This window comes from Cyprinodon tularosa, unplaced genomic scaffold (genome assembly GCF_016077235.1).
Source record: "Cyprinodon tularosa strain WSP-4 unplaced genomic scaffold, ASM1607723v1 ctg312, whole genome shotgun sequence".
Taxonomy (NCBI): domain Eukaryota; kingdom Metazoa; phylum Chordata; class Actinopteri; order Cyprinodontiformes; family Cyprinodontidae; genus Cyprinodon; species Cyprinodon tularosa.
The window spans coordinates 187,607-208,695 of record NW_024039022.1 but is presented as its reverse complement, the minus strand read 5'-3'; the positions used below and the strand labels follow the sequence as shown (position 1 = coordinate 208,695).

Genomic DNA, 21,089 nt, shown 5'->3' with positions numbered 1-21,089 from the left:
TTGGAGCCGTTCTGAAGATATTCCGTTAGGTTATATCCAAGTAACGTCTTCCTTTGGGCAACGACTTGAAAGCACACACTAAACTGTTCATAATTTATCATTTATAGTACGCCAGCATTCATAACATGTAGGCGAATCACTGTCCCCCTGACATCCGTGGTTATATTTTTCATATTTATATTTTTTTTAAACAAAGCGGAGTGAGTGTGACGTGTGTATGACGTTATCCGCACGCAGGACTGGAGTTGTGACAGGCAGCCCCGGCCACAGGCGGCTATGCTCTAGCCCTTCTATTAATTCGGCGAGCTAATCTGAATCGTTCAATTCTATTTCGAGAGCGAGATCATCTGTTGTAGCAGCACTAGACATCTTCCAGGCATGTGAGTAAAACTAGCAGCAGTTCAGAGGACAGGAAGAATGAATAATAGCCAGCGCGCGTGGATGACGTCATACACACTCCACTTTGTTTTTAAAAGATATAAATATAAATAATATAACCGCGGATATCTGGGGGACAGTGACTCACCTACATGATTGACAAATCGTGGTGTTCTCTAGCAAATGCGAAGCATCCTGCATGGTGTTGGGTCTCATACCATCCTCATGGAGTCTGTTTCTAAATGTTTGTGCAAACACATGCACAACTGTGGCCTTTTTGAGGGTTGTTGCCCTCCTGCGGCTTCCTCCAAGTCTCCTGGTAGCGCCTCCAGCCGCTGACAGACACGGCAAACATTTTATCACAGTTGGCATTGATGTGCCATCCTGGATGAGTTGCATTGCCTGAGCCACTTGTGTGGGTTGTAGAGTCTGTCATATGCTACCACAAGTGTCAAACGATCACCACCATTCAAAACACAACATTTTTTTGTTATTTTGTAAACGCAGTGTATACAAAATGAAATATTGTTTTGTAAAGCTTTTGGGACATTTCTGTTTCTTACTGTTCAGCAGTGATCAAGTTTAAACAGTGTGGGAGAAAAAACATTGTGAGCATTCTGAAGGGCATATTTTGTGGAATTGTCAAAAGAATTGTCGAGAGCTGTATCAGGCCGCTGCCGCCATGCACCGCCATGCCAGCCAAAAAGCATAGGTACTAAGAAGTGGTCTGTGGTCCCCACCTGCAGAACCACTCCTTTAATGAGTGTGTCTGGCTATTGCTCATAATTTCCTCCCATAATCCATTTGCACAACAGCATGCGAAACTGTCACTTTTGCTGCCTAAGTGTACAGTTTGACTTCACACAAGCTTTGATTGAAATTATAATGTGCTTTTTATGTGTTCGCTTTTTTGAATAGGGTAAGGTTTTCGTATTAAATGCTGCTAAATAAAAATGTTGACCAACTTCTAAGATTTTTCTGTATAGAAAAAGATAAACCATTAGTAAATTCCCTCATCTGCTACTTTTTGCTGTTCTAACACATTAGCAATTAGGCGAGTGCTATCAACAAAACTTCAAGAGGTGGAAATACTTGGACAAGCCAATGTAAACATGATCACTAAAGTCCTTTTTTGGGATTAAATTAAGTCCAAAGTGTGTTTTTAAGTAACATCCATACTCCAAAAAAGTGCTTAACTCTTTCTTTTATAGTGTCTATTCACTGCTGTGTTTAAGTGATTGTAACAGGTGAGTTTGTTTATTACATGAAATTAAGCAGACATGTAAGATTTACGAGACTGTTGCTTTCTGTTCTTGGCTTACACAGAGCTCATTTCCTCCAGTGTTCCTCCTTCCTAAATGTTTTGGCACTACATTGTGAGAGGAAATTCTCCAAGACATAATCCCTTTTGATATAATAGTTGTACTGTTTTAATCTGTTTGAGACCACCCACTTGGGCGGCTGGGGGAAACTGTGGGAAGCCTCATTATGCAGAATTTGTTACCTCTAGTATAATATTTGCACCTCTCTAAAACCGTTACTTTATTCTATAATCACTGTTATTATAGCAGAGGATTTATGTCAGCTGTGCGGACAGTATTTACACACAAAGAACTTTTTTTTTTTTTTATTTACTGCAGACTAAAAACCAAACCTTTCTCCCATAAAAAAATTGAAATGAACCAATGCACCACTTTAGCCTGCAACATTTATTTTGTTTAGCAACAATAATTTAAATAAAACAACCCAAACATCAATAACAGAACAGAACCCACAAAGACATACAATTCTAAAGCTTTCTACACTTTCAAATCGTACTTTTTTCCCTTTTTATTTGGCATTCCTATCACTCCAGAACTGTGAACAACTAAATAAAGAAGCAGCTTTGTCAATAGACATGCTTGCTCTCCTAAATGGGATGTTTCCGCTGAGCTGATGAGGTAAGTTTCACACAGTTTCCACATCTCATGCAGAGTAAGCTGGAGTTGCCCTCCTTCCGGGGAATAAGCCAGCATTTGACACAGCGCACTCTGTACTTCTTATACCTTGTAAAATAGTAAGATATAAACTTTAGTGTATGAATTACAGACTTTAAGCACCTTCCACATTGTAGATTTTTAGCTTTGAATGTTGATTCAAATTAGCCTAAATATTGAGAATATTGTTAGAAGCATTGAGAGCTAGACTGAAAGGGTTCTTAAAACTTTAAATATCTAAAACTAAAAGAAAACTCAAAAATTACCTTATGCCACAAGCATTACAGAGAGGAGTCCCGTTCTCTGCATCTCTCCACATAGGGGTCTTTCTGGTGCAGCAGGATGCACAGATTTTTCCCTCTGGGAAACAGATTGAAAGCATACATTAGCCTTATATTAGGAAGGTCAGCAAAATTAATAATAGTCAAGTTGAAGTGTTAATGCAAACTTAAGCAAAACTCGTAACACTTTTGGATCTTATTTAGATGTTAAGACCAATGTGTTATATGTACACATTAAGGTCAAATCTGTGAAACCAAATATATATAGAAAAAGGAGAAAAAAAAAAAAAAGAAGTGGGTAAATGGTTGCCCCATCTGGCTATAAAAGTACCTCCAGGTAAATTTTTACTTTTACCAACATGTCCCTTTGTCTCTGGTTGTACTGCTTTAGCAGAAGGTGTACCAAACAAAGCTTGAAAAGAAAGGAACATATGAGAAGAAATCCTACAAAACTTTTCACTTTATTATTAAAAGTCAGTTGTACATTTTTTGGTTATGCAACTCTGACAACGTACGTGACAAAACTTGACTTTCTGTGACAGCTTTAACCACACTGATTACAGTAAAATACGTTTTAATATGAAAGCCTTTAAAAGTAAAATCATGCCAAAGATTCAAACCAATAAATATGAATTTTTAACTTTGGCCAAAGCATTAATTTGCTAAAGTCGTTTTACCATATGAATTTTCAAAGTTAAATATAAAAACATTTATTTCATTTGAATGTAGAAAAACTAAATTAAAAATAATGCATCTTTACACTATTTTGATACGTCATGGCTTGGTTAAAATATTAGATCAGAAAATAATGCATTTGCACATTCTGTTACCAGAGTCTGAAAGTATGTCAAGATGATAACATTTTGGTATATTCTTTGGATTAACAGAATACTACTTTAATAGTTTGGGAAGTTTGAAGTTTTGTCATATTTTCTGAAATCTGGAAAAAAAATCACTTTTGTTACAGTTTACTTCCGTTTAAGGATCTGGTGAATAAAGATGGTTTTTAAAAGGATTATAAAAGCTCAAGGCCAGAGAAAATAGTTAGGCCTTATGTGCATCTTTTTAGGTTTACTTTAGTGTAGGTTAGTGTGGTACAAAGCTCAGAGTCTTTAGATTCAGGACACTTTAAACTGAGCGTGAAGTTAACCGTTTATGGTCTAGTGGCGCCTCCTACTGGCGCCGTTTCCATTTCAGTTGTCCCAACAGGCAGAGCCTTGATATTTCAGTAAGAAGTTGGTATTATATCTAAGCTGATGAACATTTGGTGTCATGTTCTTCACGAAGAATATTTAAAGTCAGTTTATATCTTCCCAATAATCAAGCAAATCAAACCTAAAATGTAAACTATTTCCTTTGTCTGTAAGCTCACAGGCAAACAAAGACCACATACACTCACCGGCCACTTTATTAGGTACCCCATGCTAGTAATGGGTTGGACCCCCTTTTGCCTTCAGAACTGCCTCAATTCTTCGTGGCATAGATTCAACAAGGTGCTGGAAGCATTCCTCGGGGAGTTTGGTCCATATTGACATGATGGCATCACACAGTTGCCGCAGATTTGTCGGCTGCACATCCATGATGCGAATCTCCCGTTCCACCACATCCCAAAGATGCTCTATTGGATTGAGATCTGGTGACTGTGGAGGCCATTTGAGTACAGTGAACTCATTGTCATGTTCAAGAAACCAGTCTGAGATGATTCCAGCTTTATGACATGGCGCATTATCCTGCTGAAAGTAGCCATCAGAAGTTGGGTACATTGTGGTCATAAAGGGATGGACATGGTCAGCAACAATACTCAGGCAGGCTGTGGCGTTGCAACGATGCTCAATTGGTACCAAGAACCCAAAGAGTGCCAAGAAAATATTCCCCACACCATGACACCACCACCACCAGCCTGAACCGTTGATACAAGGCAGGATGGATCCATGCTTTCATGTTGTAGACGCCAAATTCTGACCCTACCATCCGAATGTCGCAGCAGAAATCGAGACTCATCAGACCAGGCAACATTTTTCCAATCTTCTATTGTCCAATTTCGATGAGCTTGTGCAAATTGTAGCCTCAGTTTCCTGTTCTTAGCTGAAAGGAGTGACACCCGGTGTGGTCTTCTGCTGCTGTAGCCCATCTGCCTCAAAGTTCGACGTACTGTGCGTTCAGAGATGCTCTTCTGCCCACCTTGGTTGTAACGGGTGGTTATTTGAGTCACTGTTGCCCTTCTATCAGCTCGAACCAGTCTGGCCATTCTCCTCTGACCTCTGGCTTCAACAAGGCATTTCCGCCCACAGAACTGCCGCTCACTGGATGTTTTTTCTTTTTCCGACCATTCTCTGTAAACCCTAGAGATGGTTGTGCGTGAAAATCCCAGTAGATCAGCAGTTTCTGAAATACTCAGACCAGCCCTTCTGGCACCAACAATCATGCCACGTTCAAAGTCACTCAAATCACCTTTCTTCCCCATACTGATGCTCGGTTTGAACTGCAGGAGATTGTCTTGACCATGTCTACATGCCTAAATGCACTGAGTTGCCGCCATGTGATTGGCTGCTTAGAAATTAAGTGTTAACGAGCAGTTGGACAGGTGTACCTAATAAAGTGGCCAGTGAATGTAAAGCTAAGGGACATATTCTCTGTAGCACATAAGAATATAATTTTTCTCTTTTTTTTTTGGATCAAAAACTTTCATTTGTATTAAGGAACCTGCAGCACTTTTTTCTTTGATGGTAAATTTAAAAGTTAAATAAAATATTGCTTGGATTCGGCAGGGATTATTTTATATGCATTTTACTTCAAGGGGAACACAGTATTTTTTTTTTTACATTGGCCCCTTGATTTTACGTTATTATATCAGGTTCTACTCACCCATATTAATTTTGTATATTTATATTTTTTTTAACCAAAGCAGAGTGTGTATGACGTCATCCACGCGCGCCGGCTACCATTCATTCATCCTGTCTGCTGAACTGCTGCTAGTTTTACTCACGTGCCTGGAAGATGTCTAGTGCTGCTACCACAGATGATCTCGCTCTCCAAATGGAATTGAACGATTCAGATTAGCTAGCCGAATGAATAGAAGGGGTAGAGCGTAGGCGCCTGTGGCCCGGGCTGCCTGTCACAACTCCAGTCCGGCGCGCATGACATCACACACACTCTTTAAAAAATATATACAAATTATAACCGTGGATGTCTGGGGCACAGTGATTCGCCTACATGTTATGAATGCTGGCGTACCATAAAGAATAAATTATGAACAGTTCAGTTTGAGCTTTCAAGTCGTTGCCCAAAGGAAGACGTTACTTGGATATAACCTAACCAATTATCTTCAGAACGGCTCCAAATGACACAAAATTAATATGGGTGAGTAGAACATGATGTAATAACGTAAAATCAAGGGGCCAATGTAAAAAAAAAAGGTGTTCCCCTTTAACAGCAGACATCCAACTGTAAACTTGTATCAGCTGGTACGTAGTACCTTTGCCCCCACTCTTAAATTTTTAACCCAACTAATTCAAATGTGTTTTAATCGTATTTTTTTTTTGATGGATCTGCACCAAGTTCAAATAGGTGAAGGGAAATGCTATGAAGCACCAAAACTATCATGGTGGAACCATTCATCTTAAAATTCACATAATTAGTAAAATGTAGTCCCCCGGTAAGTAGGTTAGGTGTCATATGATCTGTCAGTAAGGCTCAATCCCAAACTGGCACCTAAACACTAAGTGTGAGCACTAACCCTCCTTTTGTGCCACACCAAGTCCCATCCCAGACCACGTAGTGGGTAGGCCCAGCCCTTAAAAATAGCAAGTCTGCATCAGTTGTCGGGACTGTTTTGCGGCTTCTTCGTCACACTGACAGAAAAGTTAGTATATAGAGAAAAAAAATAATTAACCAAAATGAAGGTCCTCCTTGAAATAGTTTTATTTGACCATAAACATTTTTTTAAGAAAGGGGCAAATGTTTAATGTTATGTTAACCTGTGCCACAGAGCTACAGCACGCACATTGGGTGTCTGTGTGTTGCAATAATAACGACTGTTTTCCTTTGCCGTTGGAGGGAAGAAGCCGTCCTTTTCATTGTCGCTTATGAGAGCCTTTTTTCATCATTATATCACCATTCTCCCACTCTGCAGAATTTGTTAGTTTTATCTCTAATTTTATCCTCTCTCTGCTTTTTTCTCATCTTAGTAGCTTCATCTGGTCTGTTCCTGTTTGGCTGTGACACCATCCTAGGGCTGGGCGATATGGGCGACCTATGTGGTCCCGGAGAGAAATATCAGCTGTGCTGCTGACATCAATACCTTTGTTTATAGATGTTGGAGCTTGGTCTGTTTTACAGTGTAGTCCTGTTTCTCTGACTGACTGGCTGTATGTGCTCCCTTTCATCCTCTGACATAGGAGCTGGCTAAGAGCTTGTCTGCCTGGCTGTGTGTTTCCTAGACAGGGCTGCCTGTGGAGCTGGTTGAAAGTTGCCTTCTGTATCTCTGCTTCTGTTTCTATGTCTGCTTCTGTCTCCTTGAAGCCTAGTGGGCCTCAGCAGATTGCCACTCACACTAAGCCTGGTTCTGGTGAAGTTTTCTTACTGTTAAAAGGGAGTTTTACTCTGCAATGGTGCTACAAGCATGCTTGGTTTGACGGGATTGCTTTCGAGTCAATGAGTCAATGCAGTCAGCTGATTTTACTTTGAATCAATCAGACTATGATCTGGTTGCATTATCTCTGTAAAGTGCCTTGAGATGACATGTGTTGTGAATTGGCGCTATATAAATAAAATTAATTGAATATGTGATGGGATGGCCTCCACATCTAAATCTAATTCAGAATCTTTGGTTAGACTTGAAGATCGCGAAAGCTAAAACCATCCAACATGATGCAGCTGGAGCAGCTTTGCCCAGGGCAAACTGTTTTCAAGTGACTCACAGCTCTAATTGTTGGTACTACTGCAAAAACCAATACAAAGGAGGTGAACAGTTATGCATGCTGACTTTTCCATTATGTTGTCTTTTTTGTTGCTTACATCAAATAAAAATAAATTAATGCATTTTCAAAGTTGTAGGCATGTTTAGTAAATGAAATGCTAGAAATTCTCAAACTAAACATGCCAAGAGACTTACAGAGCTCTGCAAGGCTGTTCAGCGCTTCTACAAAAATAAATATAATTTTTAAACATTTTGAATTTCATGAGTAACTTACTATGAGCCATCTGGTCATTCTCTTCATCTGAACTGCTGGTTTTAGCCAATCTCTGTGATGTCCGTGTCCTCAGCTTCGGTTTCCTCCCCGTTTGGCAGAGCTCCTTGCTGCCATGAAAACAGGTGTTATAGGTGTACAATCAGCTCCAAATAAAGATTCAAAAATTCCAACACTAAAACACAATGAAGGCACCTTCACCTGTACTTTGAAGTAATGAGAAGCCGACACTGTTCCCTGTTGTCGTCCAGTTCTGCTTCTATCCTGAAAGCTACGCCCTGAAAGCCTGGGTCTTGAATATCAGCGCTGCGAGATGGGTGAGGTTGTTTCCTTTGAGTTTTCGGTCTACATTTGTTGGTACAAGGTTCATCTTTTTCATCATTTCTTTCCCTCCGACGTTCTGGTGCTGTTGCCGTCAACAAATCCAACCTAGGGGATGTTGAATTATCAGCTGCTGCTTCGTTCTCTTCATTGGTTGGATGACGGCGTTCTAATTTATGTGCCTGTGCTGAGATTAACTGATTACTCTCTGTTGTGTTTGAAATGAGGGACAGGTCTGCACCAGCAGGAGGTAGCTGGCTCTTACATGGTTGCTCAGTAGGAAAAGTAACATTTGCATTGTGATCTAGTATTTCTGCTGGTTTTGGATTATTTCTGTCCTCCATAGAGGATGAACTAGGAGTAATCTGGGTGCTGAAACAAATGGGGATGTGCTTTTGTTGCAAAGCATTTTCAGTGAGACGTGCATTTAAATTGAAAGGACACCTCTGGATCAAATCCATAGATTTGTTGACACCAGATTTAAGAAGATCAGCAGTCTCCGTCTTTCTGCTACACCCCTCAACAGCATCTGATACAACCTCATCACAGCTACCTTTCAAATCCTCAAAAGTACAGACAGATGTTGGAGATTTTTGCCCCTCGCAGAGTTGCAGTGATGGGGCTAGAGGGCCTTCTGTAACTCCCCCCTCCTTTACACCTGGTGCTGCGGTTGTAAAGGTGCCATTAGAGTGGCCTCCTCTTGAAGAAGACAATCCTAAACTAAAGCTTGGCATCTCTACATCTTCCTCATTGAGGAGCCTTTCACAGTGCAGGTTGATAAGGCTGAGCGCCTTCCAGGGGCTGTTCCGTTCGCTGTGTGGCAGGGTTAAGGCATCGCTGCTGTGACCCTCCTCCATCACATTTTCCATGTGATTGTACGGTTTCATGCAACTCAAATCTTGTCGGTGGTAACTATGAGCAGACTGAAATAATTGCTCATTCACAAGAGGAGCCTCAGCAGAGATGCAAGTAGTTGGCTCTTGCTTTTCCTTTTTGGACTTCTGATCATCCGAAGCGTCAGGCTTTTTTAAAGACGGCTTTGTGTCTGGTAAACTGTTGGGAATTGGTGCTGCAAGCTTAGAAACTTCATTAAAGAGGTAAAGGAGGGCCGGACGTGAATCATTGTGTTCCACTCTGCTCTGGTTTTCCTGGAGAATGGGGGCTTCAGTCCGTGGCACTGTGCTCATGCTAAGGCAAGATCTGGGAAATGACCAAGAACAAAGATAAATTACTGGCATCAGAAACCCAGAGAATTGAAACATCTTTCTTTAGAAATTACAACAGAGTCCAATATAATCCATCTCTTGAAGGGGGGTATTATCTGATCTTTATCCCTGGCTCTCTCCTCTGCTCAGCTAACTGTCTCTACTAGATACATCTGCTAAGGTAACATCTTCTATATTCAGTTTCATAGTTTCATATCATTTTTATAGAAAGTACTCCTAATTGTAATGTATTCTTCTCCCTTCTCATCCATTAATTAACCGTAGAAAATGGACTTTCATGCAGAGCCTGGTTCTGTTAAAGGTTTCCTCCCATTAACGGAAATGTTCTTCCCAATGTCGCCACATGAATACTCAGTAAGGATCCAATTTTCAAAGAGCAATTTTATACAAACTGTTTTTGATTAAACTGTGTAATGACAACAATGTAACTGGCCTGTATATGTTTGACTTTGTATCTGTAAGTAGGATTGGACTGATATAAATATTACCGTAGATTCCAGCAAAACTAGAAAGTAAACTTGGGCCATTTAAGATAACAATTGACTTCAGTTATTATTGTGCAGATATAGATATTAATTAGGTTACTATTTAAAGGTTAGTTTAGTAAATCTGATGTGAATTAGAAAAATCATGCAAAGAAACACAAAAAGTAAAAAATATGAATTCCAGATCTCTGAATATTTTCAGATTTACGTTTATTTACGTTTATATGGCCTTAATTTGGGCAATACAAACAAGATGATCTGCAAATCAGATGCAAATGGAACGAGTATTTCTCGACCTTAAAATAACAAAATTAGATATTATCCACTTAAAGGGGAGATCTTGGAAAAAACGGTTCCAGCAAGCTATATTTTTGAACATATACAACCATGCCTCTCCGTTCAGACCACCCCTCCAAACCACGCCCTCAATAAACAAGAAACGTGCATGCTGTCTGCAGCGCATCTAGAGCAGCAGGAGCAGCACGACGCTGATCTCAGAGCTGGCAGGGAGACAGGCAGCACTGATGATGCAGAGCGCTATGATCACTCCTCTGAAACAGTTTATTAATGCCTAAATTAACTTAAAATGTCGAAAAACATGTTCGCTTTTATTATCATGGTGCCTGCAGTTTGGATTATGTAAATAAAAATCGCCTTCCAGCCCCCGCGGCAAACCGTGGGGAGGCGATTGGGCCAGAGGCTGCTGTTGAATGGGATTCCTAGTGACAGCACACCGCCGTTGTACAGGGTTCTGAGCGGCTCCAAAACAAATAATATTTGAAGGCAGGATTATAATCTGGATGAACTGACTGCACTGAAAATGTTTTCAGGTGGACTTTCTCACTTCAAAATAGATTTCAACTACTTTTTACCCACTGATCACAGCAAATACAGCTGCCATTGTTACAGGCAAAGAAAGGATAGGGTAGCTCTGCCCAACGCGCCTAAGACGTACTTTTTCCATCACGCAGCCAGAGCAGCAAAGATGCTTCAGTCACGCATCAGAAATAAACTTGTACAAGCATGAAAAATGAAGCAGAATTAAGAAGATTTTGCTTCTCTTGCTGCTTTAGGTGTGAACGTAGCATTACAGTGACTAGCTTCCAGCCATGCACAAGCATTGGGGGGGTTGATTCGTTCATGTGTCAGGGTACGCGCACAGGGGGGAGGGACAAGCAGACGACCATGATGTCACAAACCAATCGTGTATAACGGACCGTCTTTTGTGATTGGTTGAGGTTTTTCATTAATTTCTCACTGTAGCGTGGAGGATTTATTTTAGTTTCACTTCCAGATAGTCACTGCTTGCTAAGCTGCTGTGGGGAGATCTTTAAGCCACATGTTAAAAAATGCATCAGAAAAGATCTCCTTCTACACCTTTAAAATAAGATAATGAAGTAGTTTTTTGTTTTATTTTTGTTTTTTAGATCAATCATTGTATTTTATTGGCTAATTGACTTACCTCCTAAGGAAAAACACACTTTTTTTCTAAATATTTTAAATGTTAATCTAAAATTTTTTTTTTTAAATGTGTATTTTTTATGTCGTAATCAGGGTCATTTGGTGGGTGGGGCAGCGCCCTAGCATCCTGTATTGGCCAACCACCACTGGTTAGGATTGAGGGCAGCATCAAAGCTTTTACAGCAACAATGCAAGAAATGTATCAAGGACATGGGGGACATCTGCATTCTGAACCAGAGAAAACAGATTGGGCTAGAAATAAAAAGGACTGGACCCTTCCTCAAATGTCAGTTTTATTTAAAAATCCTACATTTGTAGTTGGAAATCTAGATTCAAGAAGCTAAAGTAGTGGGTAGAGATACAAGGAATTAAGGTACAATATGCCATCTGCTAGTGCTAGTGCAGAGTGTTTTATCAGGTCTAAAGTATTGGAAAATTATCAGAGCAATTGCTATGCTCTGTCAACAGGGACGGAGCTAGATGGTGGCCAGAGCCAATCATTAGCCACCCCTACCATTTTCTCCCTCTAATACAGACAGTGGCAGCAGTAATACTCTCAAGTGTATTCAAAGAAGAATATTCAAAACATTTAAAATTTTCATATATTAACAATTACTTGACAACAAAAACACTGTGGTTAAATATGCACATTAAAATACTAACATTAAAGATGATAACATAATGCATGCTCTTTCCATTACTAGATTTGGTGTTTTATGGGGTAAAGTGAAAATGATGTGTCTCTGGAAGCCATCTGGAAGTCTTCAGTGAAGTCATAGATAAATAACCTTTTTAATAAAAACTTAATCAATTTATGTAGACATCAGTACTAGTAAATATCAATTTTATCCAGAATGATTGTTGATAAAAGTAGGTAAGATGTTCACCCCAGAACTCAAACGTGAAAGGATTTTATCCACCTTTAATCTGGATGTTTAAATATATGCGTCTACTTGTTAGCAAAGGCTGTAGGAAAGTATAGTTTGTCATCCATATTTAGAAAATATTGATGTGTTGCTCATTAACTTTCCTGTTGGAAGAGTGTAGATTGACCCGGAGGTTCTGGTGCCACCCCTCAGTTATTGCCTGGCCACCCTAATAAACATTTCCTGTCTGTCAAGTGAAAGTGAGCTAAAAACGTTCATTAAAAATACTAAAATGTCTGTCATCAATGGTCAAATTACGGTAAAGAAAAAGAACATTTTATGTGGCCACAACCTTTATTACACACACAACAGTAGATGTTTATATTTTCTCATTATAAGGCAACAACATTGACAGAAACTCAGGTGTTCAAGACATTTTTTAGTAAATAAATTACCTGTTAAGTCTTCGTGGGCTAGTAGCAGAAATGTTTTCCAATGTAAAAGCGTAGCAAAGTATGTAAAACAATGGAAACACACTAAGACTTTTTAGGAATTTGTTGCCTTAAGTAAAGACTGACCTTTTAAACTCACCAAAAAGTATGAAGGGACTTAGTTCTTGTTTAATTTGGTTGTGAAAAGCCTCTCGTTTTGTTCTGACTTCCAGAACTTTAAAGGCTTCGCGCGCGCGGCGGCATACATCAATAGCCTGCTCCCCCAGAGGGCGGCACACTGCCCGGTATCATCTGGGCTCAGTCTTCATGGACCAAAACAAGGAAAGCCCGGACCCAGTTTATGTTCTGCTCCTGATAATCAAATTGGTTCCCCTCGGATTTTTAATCAAGAGCAAATTTTCTTTTAAAGTAGAGCGAAATCAGATCACAAATAATGACCCAAAAAAACAAACCAGATCGTAAATAAATAAAACTTGGATTTCGCAGGTGTTAAGTTTGAGTTGCTAACTAGAAACATTATATTCGCATACTTTAGTGATCAAAACTCACCTTAGATCCTGAAAAAAATGAAATAAAAATTGCTCTAAAATTTATAGAAATGCAAATCTTTGTACTTATTAGGATTTTCAACCCGATGGAGCAGATTTTCTCTGTCGGGCTTTGGATCAGCTGGAAGCCACGCGGGTGTTTCTGATTTACTAGATTACACTCAGTATAAAAACACTGCTGGAGGCTTCAGTTTTACCTGGATGCTGTGTGCAAAGTAATGATGGCGGATGAAGCTTCTTAAAACACTGAAGCTTTCCATCCAATTGCTTGAGTTAATTTCTCCAATGTGGGACAATGAAGGATTTAAGCACCAAGGCGCTTCATTTGCTCTATTGTGCCATCAAGTGGACATTAATTATGCAGAGGTCCTCAGCAGGGGGTCCGCGACCCCTAGAGGGTCCACAGAGGTACTGCATGTGGGTTGTGAAAGTTTTGGTTGATTAGACTTTTTTTTATATTCCCCCCTGCAAATTTGTCCACTAATTGAAATATCTTTAAATACACATTATCATGAATTCAACACACTGTAGTAAATAGATAAATGGAGGCAGGAGATGTCTTTCAGTCATCGATGCACACATTCAGCGACACACAAGAGCTCATTGAACCTGGGCACCGTTTCATCCACAACACCTAGAATAGAATTAAAATTATATTCAACTTTATTGGCATTGCACTGTCATGAGTACAAAGCAACGAAATGTGGTTTGCATCTATCCAGAAGTGCTATAAAGGATATAAATACTACTACAGTTGTATGTACAAGCAAAAAGTAATAGTTAGGTACTGTAAAAGTTGTGTATAAATATGAATATGGGAGCTACATGCACAGATTATACAGATTATACAGAATATACAGGAATGTTAGGAAAATGATTATGTATGTATTGGCAGGTTTATAATACAAGATAAATAATGGCAGATAAGATTTACAGATTATATACAGATTGAGCATGTATGTGTCCATATGTAATGTATGGGGGGGATACAGTCCTTAATGAGGAATCAGACATACTTCAATAATCCCGGGGCGAAATTACTTTCGATACATGATTCCATCTGTAATAGATTGACTATAGGACCAGTTTGATATAACACAAATTGATTCAATATATATAATTAGGGGGTCCCCGCTTCATCTCGCCATCAGTTTGGAAGACCCCTCCTCTATGCCTTTGGTGTTTGAGACACTGAATGAATCAATCAATGATGTTTGTGATACTTATACATAAATTATAAACTTTTATATGCTTTAAAGAACATGACTTTTAAAATATATTGCTTTATCATCTGTTCCTCCAGAAACAAATATCTAACATAACTCATATTTTGGCTTGCTTTAAGACAGTCCTACACTGCTGCTATTAACGCTCTGATGATCAGGTGTTTGCTGAAGCCATATCCCAATATTAGCTTGTTAGCGTTGTTTTGATAGGCCTTGTTGTATCGAGAGGCAATGGTGGGCTACAGCTTCCTGGTTGCTGATCCATGCACCCTGGGTAAGGTGGAGGTCCCTGCCTTTTTATGACCTGGTGTTTATGTGGGTGGGTGTGTTTGTGATGGACTGGGGGGGTGAGTTTGAGGGCAGTCATGTATAGGTTGGATTTTAAATGTGAGAGGCACTTTGAACCACATTTATCAAATAAAGAGGCTTTATAAATAAAGTATAATTTTAATTCAATTTGTCTGTTTTTAAGATACAATGAAAAAGTCAGCTTTTTATTCATTTTTATTTAAAAATAACTCAGATTCAGGGATGATAATAATAATGCCTCAGCACAGATGAGGTGTTGTTTTTGTATCCAAGTTCTTTGGAACACAATAGACACGTCACCTTTTAAAATACCAGAACTTAGAACAAGGGATGCGTTGTGTTACCACATTTATTTATATTACGCTAATTATTACAATGTAAAACCTTATTTGGTGAGATCAGCTCAAAATGTTCCCAGACAGTGGAAAATCTAATTGTTCTTGCAGGTTCATAGGTCGCAAACTTTCAATTAAAGGTATAGTGGAGGAAGTTCTTACTCTGGGTGCGTCATCAAAATGACTGGTCCTCCTAAATGCCAATCATTCTGGTGATACGTTTACGTAAGGCCGTCCTACGTGCTCGTCCCCTTTTTCACTTACCAGTGGCGAGTCTGACATAGTGGAAAAATTGCAAATCTTTTTTTTGGAAAGTAAGCCCGTATTAAGGATGCAAATAGCAACTTTTAAACAGAGCGTACATGTGCAGCTCCTGCACGCATTTAACAGGTGTTCCATCTCGGGCATGGGTACAGGGTTGTGCATGTGCATTTTTTTTTTCTTCTATTAAGTGGAGAGGGCTGGTCTTTTTGAAAATTCGTGAAAATCTTCCACTATACCTCTAAGTCCAAAGTCCACAAATTCTGAGGGGGGATCCATTGTATTTTGCTGGCCTGTATAGTTCAAATAGCTCACCAAACCTCTTCCTGAATCTCTCACCTGGTATTGCCGGCTCACAATGCTTCAAACGTCACTGACACAAGCTTCACAGAAATTAACCTGGATTACTCGACTCACGCTGCAAAGTCTCGATAGAGAGGAAAACATCCCTAGCAATAGTGGCTGCTCAATTCAAACTGGTCTTTTTCAGGTAACCCCCCATGATTTTATGTCTAAAAATATTATCAAATAAATGCAATGCTTACAATTCTCAGTTTTGAGCGTGTTTTTATTGCACAACCTGAATTGTTTTTGGCAAAAAAACAAAACAAAAATAAAACACATTGTGCGTATGTTGGACAAGTACAGTAGATTTGAGTAAACTCATATGAACCACAATGTAAGCACACCTGAACTTCTTCAATCAATGAATCCTTAAGAACCGGCGAAGAAATACTCATTTAGATTTCGACTCAAATCCAACGCACCTGCATGTTTTGAAATGTTTAAACAAATAAGCACTAAGTATCGGCATCCTTCTGGCATTCAAACGTAGAGTACACTCATATGGCTTTTCTGTCAGCAGGAAAACCTTAACAAATCTATTAGCTATGACTAATTTTGTAAAAATGACTATGATGCATAAAAAGAAATCCAATGCATAGTAGAATGTGAGATATTAAGAGCAGAACGGACCGGTCAAAACCATGATCACTTTGTGATTATTGTGCGTATATAAGCTGTAACAAGGAATGTGCCACTCACCAGCACAGGTACTGACTCTGCTCATCAATGGGCATCTTAAAGTGATCCTAGAGCAGTCTGTGAGGTCGAATGGTGTCTTTAAAATGGCCAGAGGACACTCCACCTAAATAAATACATCAGTTGAACCGCCACAGATGCTTCTGCATGTAACCCTTGAGAATTTACCAGACTTGTAGTGCTTTATGATCTAAAATCTGTCCTCACGTTGGTTAAACAGTGGGAAAGGCCTGTAAGTTGTCCTGGGAGCTGCTAAGGATAATGCTATCCTATCTGTTGTTTCTCTTAAGTCACACCCCATCACTCAGCACACAGTGTCTGACACACAGCAACACCCTCCAAGTTCTTTCTCCAGCCCCCACTCTTCCTTATTCTTCCTTTCTCCGTTCAATGAGGTTTGGGAACATGGCCGTCTACATAGAAGTTCCTGGTGACCTTAGGCAGAGTGAGCTCAATGCCGTCAAGTTCTGGAGTGAGAACAATCTGACATCCCAGACGCGAGTTCTCCTGAAGCATGGGCGCCATGTCGAGCATGTCGTCCTCCCTGAGGGCCAAGAAGTGTGTTAACTTTGATCAAGATTCAGCGCAAACAGGAAAGCACCAGGGGGGGGCAATCCTACCTCTCTTCAGGCTCTGGAAGTTTATCGAAATGGTCGGAGTTGACATAGACGTGGCAGGTTGAGCAGGCCAGCGATGCCTCGCAGGCTCCTATGAGACAACAATACAGGAAATGTATGTAATCATGTCAAAATTCATGCTTCGGTTGATTAGTCCCCCCTCCCTCACCTTCCAGGTCAATTCCATGTTTGTGAGCCAAGTAGAGGACGTTGTCTCCAACTTTTGCTTTAACTGGGATCCTCTTTCCCGACCGGTCAATATAAACCACATTGACCCTAGAAGATACAATTTATATCATTAACAAATAAAAACTCTGTATTTGGTCTATGTATATTATTAAGCAGTTTTTGTTTGTTGCAGTTTTTGCACTTTAATTAAAACTAGCTTTACATTTCTTTCTTTTTTTCCAGAGATAAATGACCCTGGAAAAATCTATTGCCCACAAACTATGGGGGAAGTTTACAGTTGCCATGGAGATCAGAGGGTTTACTTTCCGTTTGTGCAAACTGGGCACCAGCATGATTAGACTCATATTCCTTAGAATTTTCTGTGCATTTCAAATCCTAATACAAAACAAAATCTGAATAAAAGTTTCCTGTGAGTAAAAATCTAAATACAATTTATGCTGTTTTGGACTTGTGTACAACACATGGTGTATGTGGGGCAAAGGGAACTCCTGGGTCAGGCTGCTTGTCAAAAATATGATGATGAACAGTGAGCCCTCAAGCACTTGGTTGTTTTTTTTCCATTTTTGTTTAGTACAACACAAAAAAAATAAAAAAAGGGGCCAATGGTTTGTTATTCGTTTTCTGGTTTTGGGATCATTAATAATATAAAATATTAGTTTGTGCTTGTTTTTTTTCAAACAGAGAAACAAAACTGCCTGAATATACACTTCAAGTATTTTGGGTGCGTCCAACTCAGCAGCAGTTCCCTTTATCTGACTGGTTTCCTTGTCCTTGCTGGAGAAAAGCACTCCCACATCATAACGCTCCCTCCACCGTGTATAAAGGTGAGGACAGCGTATTTCGGGTAAGGTATGTTGTTGGTTTTCCACCAAATATAAACATTTTGCAGAAAGGCTGAAAAGCAAAGACTTGATCTGAGCCTCTTTTTGGATTATTGTAAATTTTAAAATGTGTACTTCTTATGTATTTCTTCATTCTACAATTAAGGTCAGATTTGGCAACTTCTAGACCTTACCTAAGCCTCTCCTTGCCTGTATTGTCAGTGTAGCACTCAGATGTGAAACTACAAACCTCAAGGGATTATATTCTACAACATTTAGGCGCTTCGGTACAGTATTGCATCGGTACAGCAGCATTGTATCTAGTAAGCAGTAGATTGGAATAAAACTTGAATGCATGAAGAGGTAATTCAGTCATTTGATCCAGGTGGGTAGAACTGAAGAAACATCAAAAAGCTGCATGAATCTAGGCCTGCAGGATGGAGTTCAGGGTTTATACAGGAATGGGTAACTAAATATAATGCTTTTTAATGCTCTTTTAATGCTCTTAGAAATAATTGTAATGCCATCAACAAGTGCCCATGATTCTCATATATATAAATGCAAAACCTTTCATCATCTTTACCATCGACAGTTTGCAGCCATGTCCCAAATTCGTGGTTTTCCAGCCACTTTTGTTGACATTTTCCTTTTCCCATTCCCTAGCGTTTTCTCTGCCTCGAGCTTCTTTTCCGCACATGCAGCTTTAAGATCAACTGCAAGCAGTTCTGCGCAAACACGCGGAACCAGTTATATCTGATATATTGTTTGATTGATTGTATTGTTTTTTTTTAATAAAGCATTTTAAATGCCACTATGAATTTTAATGCCAATTAAGGTGGCCTTAATTTAAAAAATAATAATTTAATGACTTTTAATGATTTTTAATGACCCATGGAAACCCTGGAGTTTGACACCCCAGGGTTTATTGGATGCCATACATTTTTTAGGTTGTCTTAGGTGTGAATACTTTTTCAAAGGCATAATAACATTTTCAAGTTCGCATCATTTCAAGTATAAACACAGAAACCAACTTTATCTTATAAAGTTGAAGTCTGAATCATGGCGGCGCCTGTAGGCAACGGCCTATTACGGCTCTCAACAATTTCACAAAATCGGCCGCTTAGAACGCCACAAAGCAGGCATAGATCCTGCATCTACGACCGCCAGCTCGTGCTGGAGCTACGGTCACAAAATATTTTTTCTGGACCGTTTGACTAGGCCGATCAGATTCTGCAACAGCTTCTTCCACACCGCCATCAGACAGCTGAACTGTTGAGAAAACTACCGGTATAAATCAAATCAGAGACTCTGCTTCAAACTGACAACACCAAACCAAAAATACTGCATATTTGCACCATATATATTAATGCCCTGAAATTCCATATCAATGCATCTGATCACTGCTGCACTTTATGGAATGGAAATGTTCATTTACTGTCTGAAAGCTGTACTAAACAAAACTTTGTTTTGTATACATTGTGTATAAAAAATGCAATAAAAGTTTTCTTAGTCTAAATATTTGGTATTTCCTGTTCAAAATAATGTTCACATGGATATGTCTAACTTTTACCCATAAACACTGGAGCATGTGCTGATAACAGTCCATTTATTCTACCTTTCAGGCCTGAGATGAACCCAAGACCTTCTTTTATTTTGAAGAATGTAATAGACCCTCATTGAGTGACCCCTTCACAATAAAAGCCCTTTGGACTTACACATCATCTGGGTCTTCAGCGTTAGAACTGCCCTCTTCGGCTTGGTAGAGACCTTTGTAAAAACAAACGGGGAATGTGAGGTTCTGTTTAATATCAACTAAATGCACAGAATGAAATGTACTCTTGTTGCTGAAGTTTCGTAACAAGTCCAACTGGAAAGAAGTTACACAAGAACTATTAAACAACCTGCGGTTTGATATATAAGCTGCAGGCTAAACTTTGGAGGCACGATGGACAACTCGGAATAAGATTAATATTCTGCAGCAAAACAAATGATATGAACGAATGAATTCCTGAAATGAGGCTATAAACTGTTAGCAAGCTGCACTACTCACATATACTCGTCTGTAAATGGCGGCTTATCGTCCGCAGACTATCAAACGAGCCGCTCCGGTTAGTGCCGGTTGTGTTTCCGACGCAGCCCTTAAATCTGTACAGAGGACATGAGCGGCAGTCCGGGATAACTCTGTAGAGCCTCAAAGTCAGCCCCATGCTCGACCTGGCTGCAGCGGCCGCCGCCATGACTCTGTTTTGGTCACATGATCGACAACAGCCAATAGGAAAAGAGGAACGGAAAGCGCCCGCTTTCTGTTGTGACGCCCTCCCCTGACGCCAGGGGGCGCTACTGCACTACTATCAAACCGTGAAACAACGATAATAAAAATAAAAAATAAACAATTGTGTTACGGTAATTGCTAGAATAAGTAGGAGAAAACGTATACAAAAGTCAATTAGTTAATTAATTATTAAGTAGTCTTCAATTTGTATATTTATTAATTATCAACCACCTTTGCTTATCTATAGATAATATTAGCTGCTCTTGAAAATGGCTTAATCTTATTGAGATTGTTTGATAGAGGCTGTAAAAATCCGTTTTCAAATCCTGCAACTGTTTTGTTTCTCAGACAATAATATATTTTTTTAAATAAAACCAATTTAAATTAGCTCTGCTTTTATGTCTAAGGTCATTTTCCTGAGGGAAGTAAACCTACACCACAGTCATAAGTGTTCTGCTGATGAAAGGCATCTCCACAGCATGCTGCGGCCCCCACTGTGCTACACAGTGAGGATGCTGTGTTCTGAAATGGGGGTTTTCCTCTAAGTATGTTGTCCCACATGGCTTGACAGTTTTTTCTTTCAAAAATAAGCTTTTTTATTGCTAATTTTGTACAATGTTTACAACCCCTTTTGCCATGCTTTACGGTTCTGCCATATTTTCTTTTTAAAATGTTAGATTAAATAATTCTCCCCAAGATGCTGGACATAATGTTCTATAGCTTTGGCCAGCTTCTAACTGTCCCTAAATTTCAACCCAATTTTTTTTCTGAGTTCCTTTACTTATGTATGCAATTTCTTCAGTAGCACTTTTAACTCACCTGATACCAATATTTA

General features: G+C 39.4%; 2 protein-coding genes across 2 annotated transcripts; both read right to left on the bottom strand.

Annotated features, from left to right (window-relative positions):
* Positions 1 to 2,220: 2,220 nt before the first annotated feature.
* zglp1 (zinc finger GATA like protein 1) lies at positions 2,221 to 9,288 on the bottom strand. The gene is made up of 4 exons (XM_038292476.1): positions 8,026 to 9,288; positions 7,828 to 7,934; positions 2,621 to 2,714; positions 2,221 to 2,423 (listed from the first exon to the last, which is right to left on the bottom strand). The coding sequence occupies exons 1-4, from the start codon at positions 9,030 to 9,032 to the stop codon at positions 2,288 to 2,290; spliced, it is 1,344 nt and encodes a 447-aa protein (XP_038148404.1). The 5' UTR covers positions 9,033 to 9,288; the 3' UTR covers positions 2,221 to 2,287.
* A 6,576-nt stretch (positions 9,289 to 15,864) lies between these two features.
* Positions 15,865 to 20,246, bottom strand: fdx2 (ferredoxin 2). Its single transcript, XM_038292418.1, has 5 exons — positions 20,033 to 20,246; positions 19,698 to 19,749; positions 17,142 to 17,248; positions 16,976 to 17,063; positions 15,865 to 16,899 (listed from the first exon to the last, which is right to left on the bottom strand). The coding sequence occupies exons 1-5, from the start codon at positions 20,217 to 20,219 to the stop codon at positions 16,743 to 16,745; spliced, it is 591 nt and encodes a 196-aa protein (XP_038148346.1). The 5' UTR covers positions 20,220 to 20,246; the 3' UTR covers positions 15,865 to 16,742.
* Positions 20,247 to 21,089: the final 843 nt, after the last annotated feature.

Bases quoted from the DNA above. Each gene is read 5' to 3' on its own strand.
- zglp1 (XM_038292476.1), bottom strand. From the start codon at position 9,032: ATGAAACCGTACAATCACATGGAAAATGTGATGGAGGAGGGTCACAGC. The intron at 7,935-8,025 runs GTGAAGGTGCCT...TTTTCATGGCAG, and splicing joins CTCATTACTTCAAAGTACAG to CAAGGAGCTCTGCCAAACGG. The intron at 2,424-2,620 runs GTAATTTTTGAG...CTATTTTACAAG, and splicing joins TGTAATGCTTGTGGCATAAG to GTATAAGAAGTACAGAGTGC.
- fdx2 (XM_038292418.1), bottom strand. From the start codon at position 20,219: ATGGCGGCGGCCGCTGCAGCCAGGTCGAGCATGGGGCTGACTTTGAGG. The intron at 17,249-19,697 runs GTAAGTCCAAAG...TGTATCTTCTAG, and splicing joins GCTGAAGACCCAGATGATGT to GGTCAATGTGGTTTATATTG. The intron at 16,900-16,975 runs GTAGGATTGCCC...CTTGGCCCTCAG, and splicing joins CTTCCAGAGCCTGAAGAGAG to GGAGGACGACATGCTCGACA.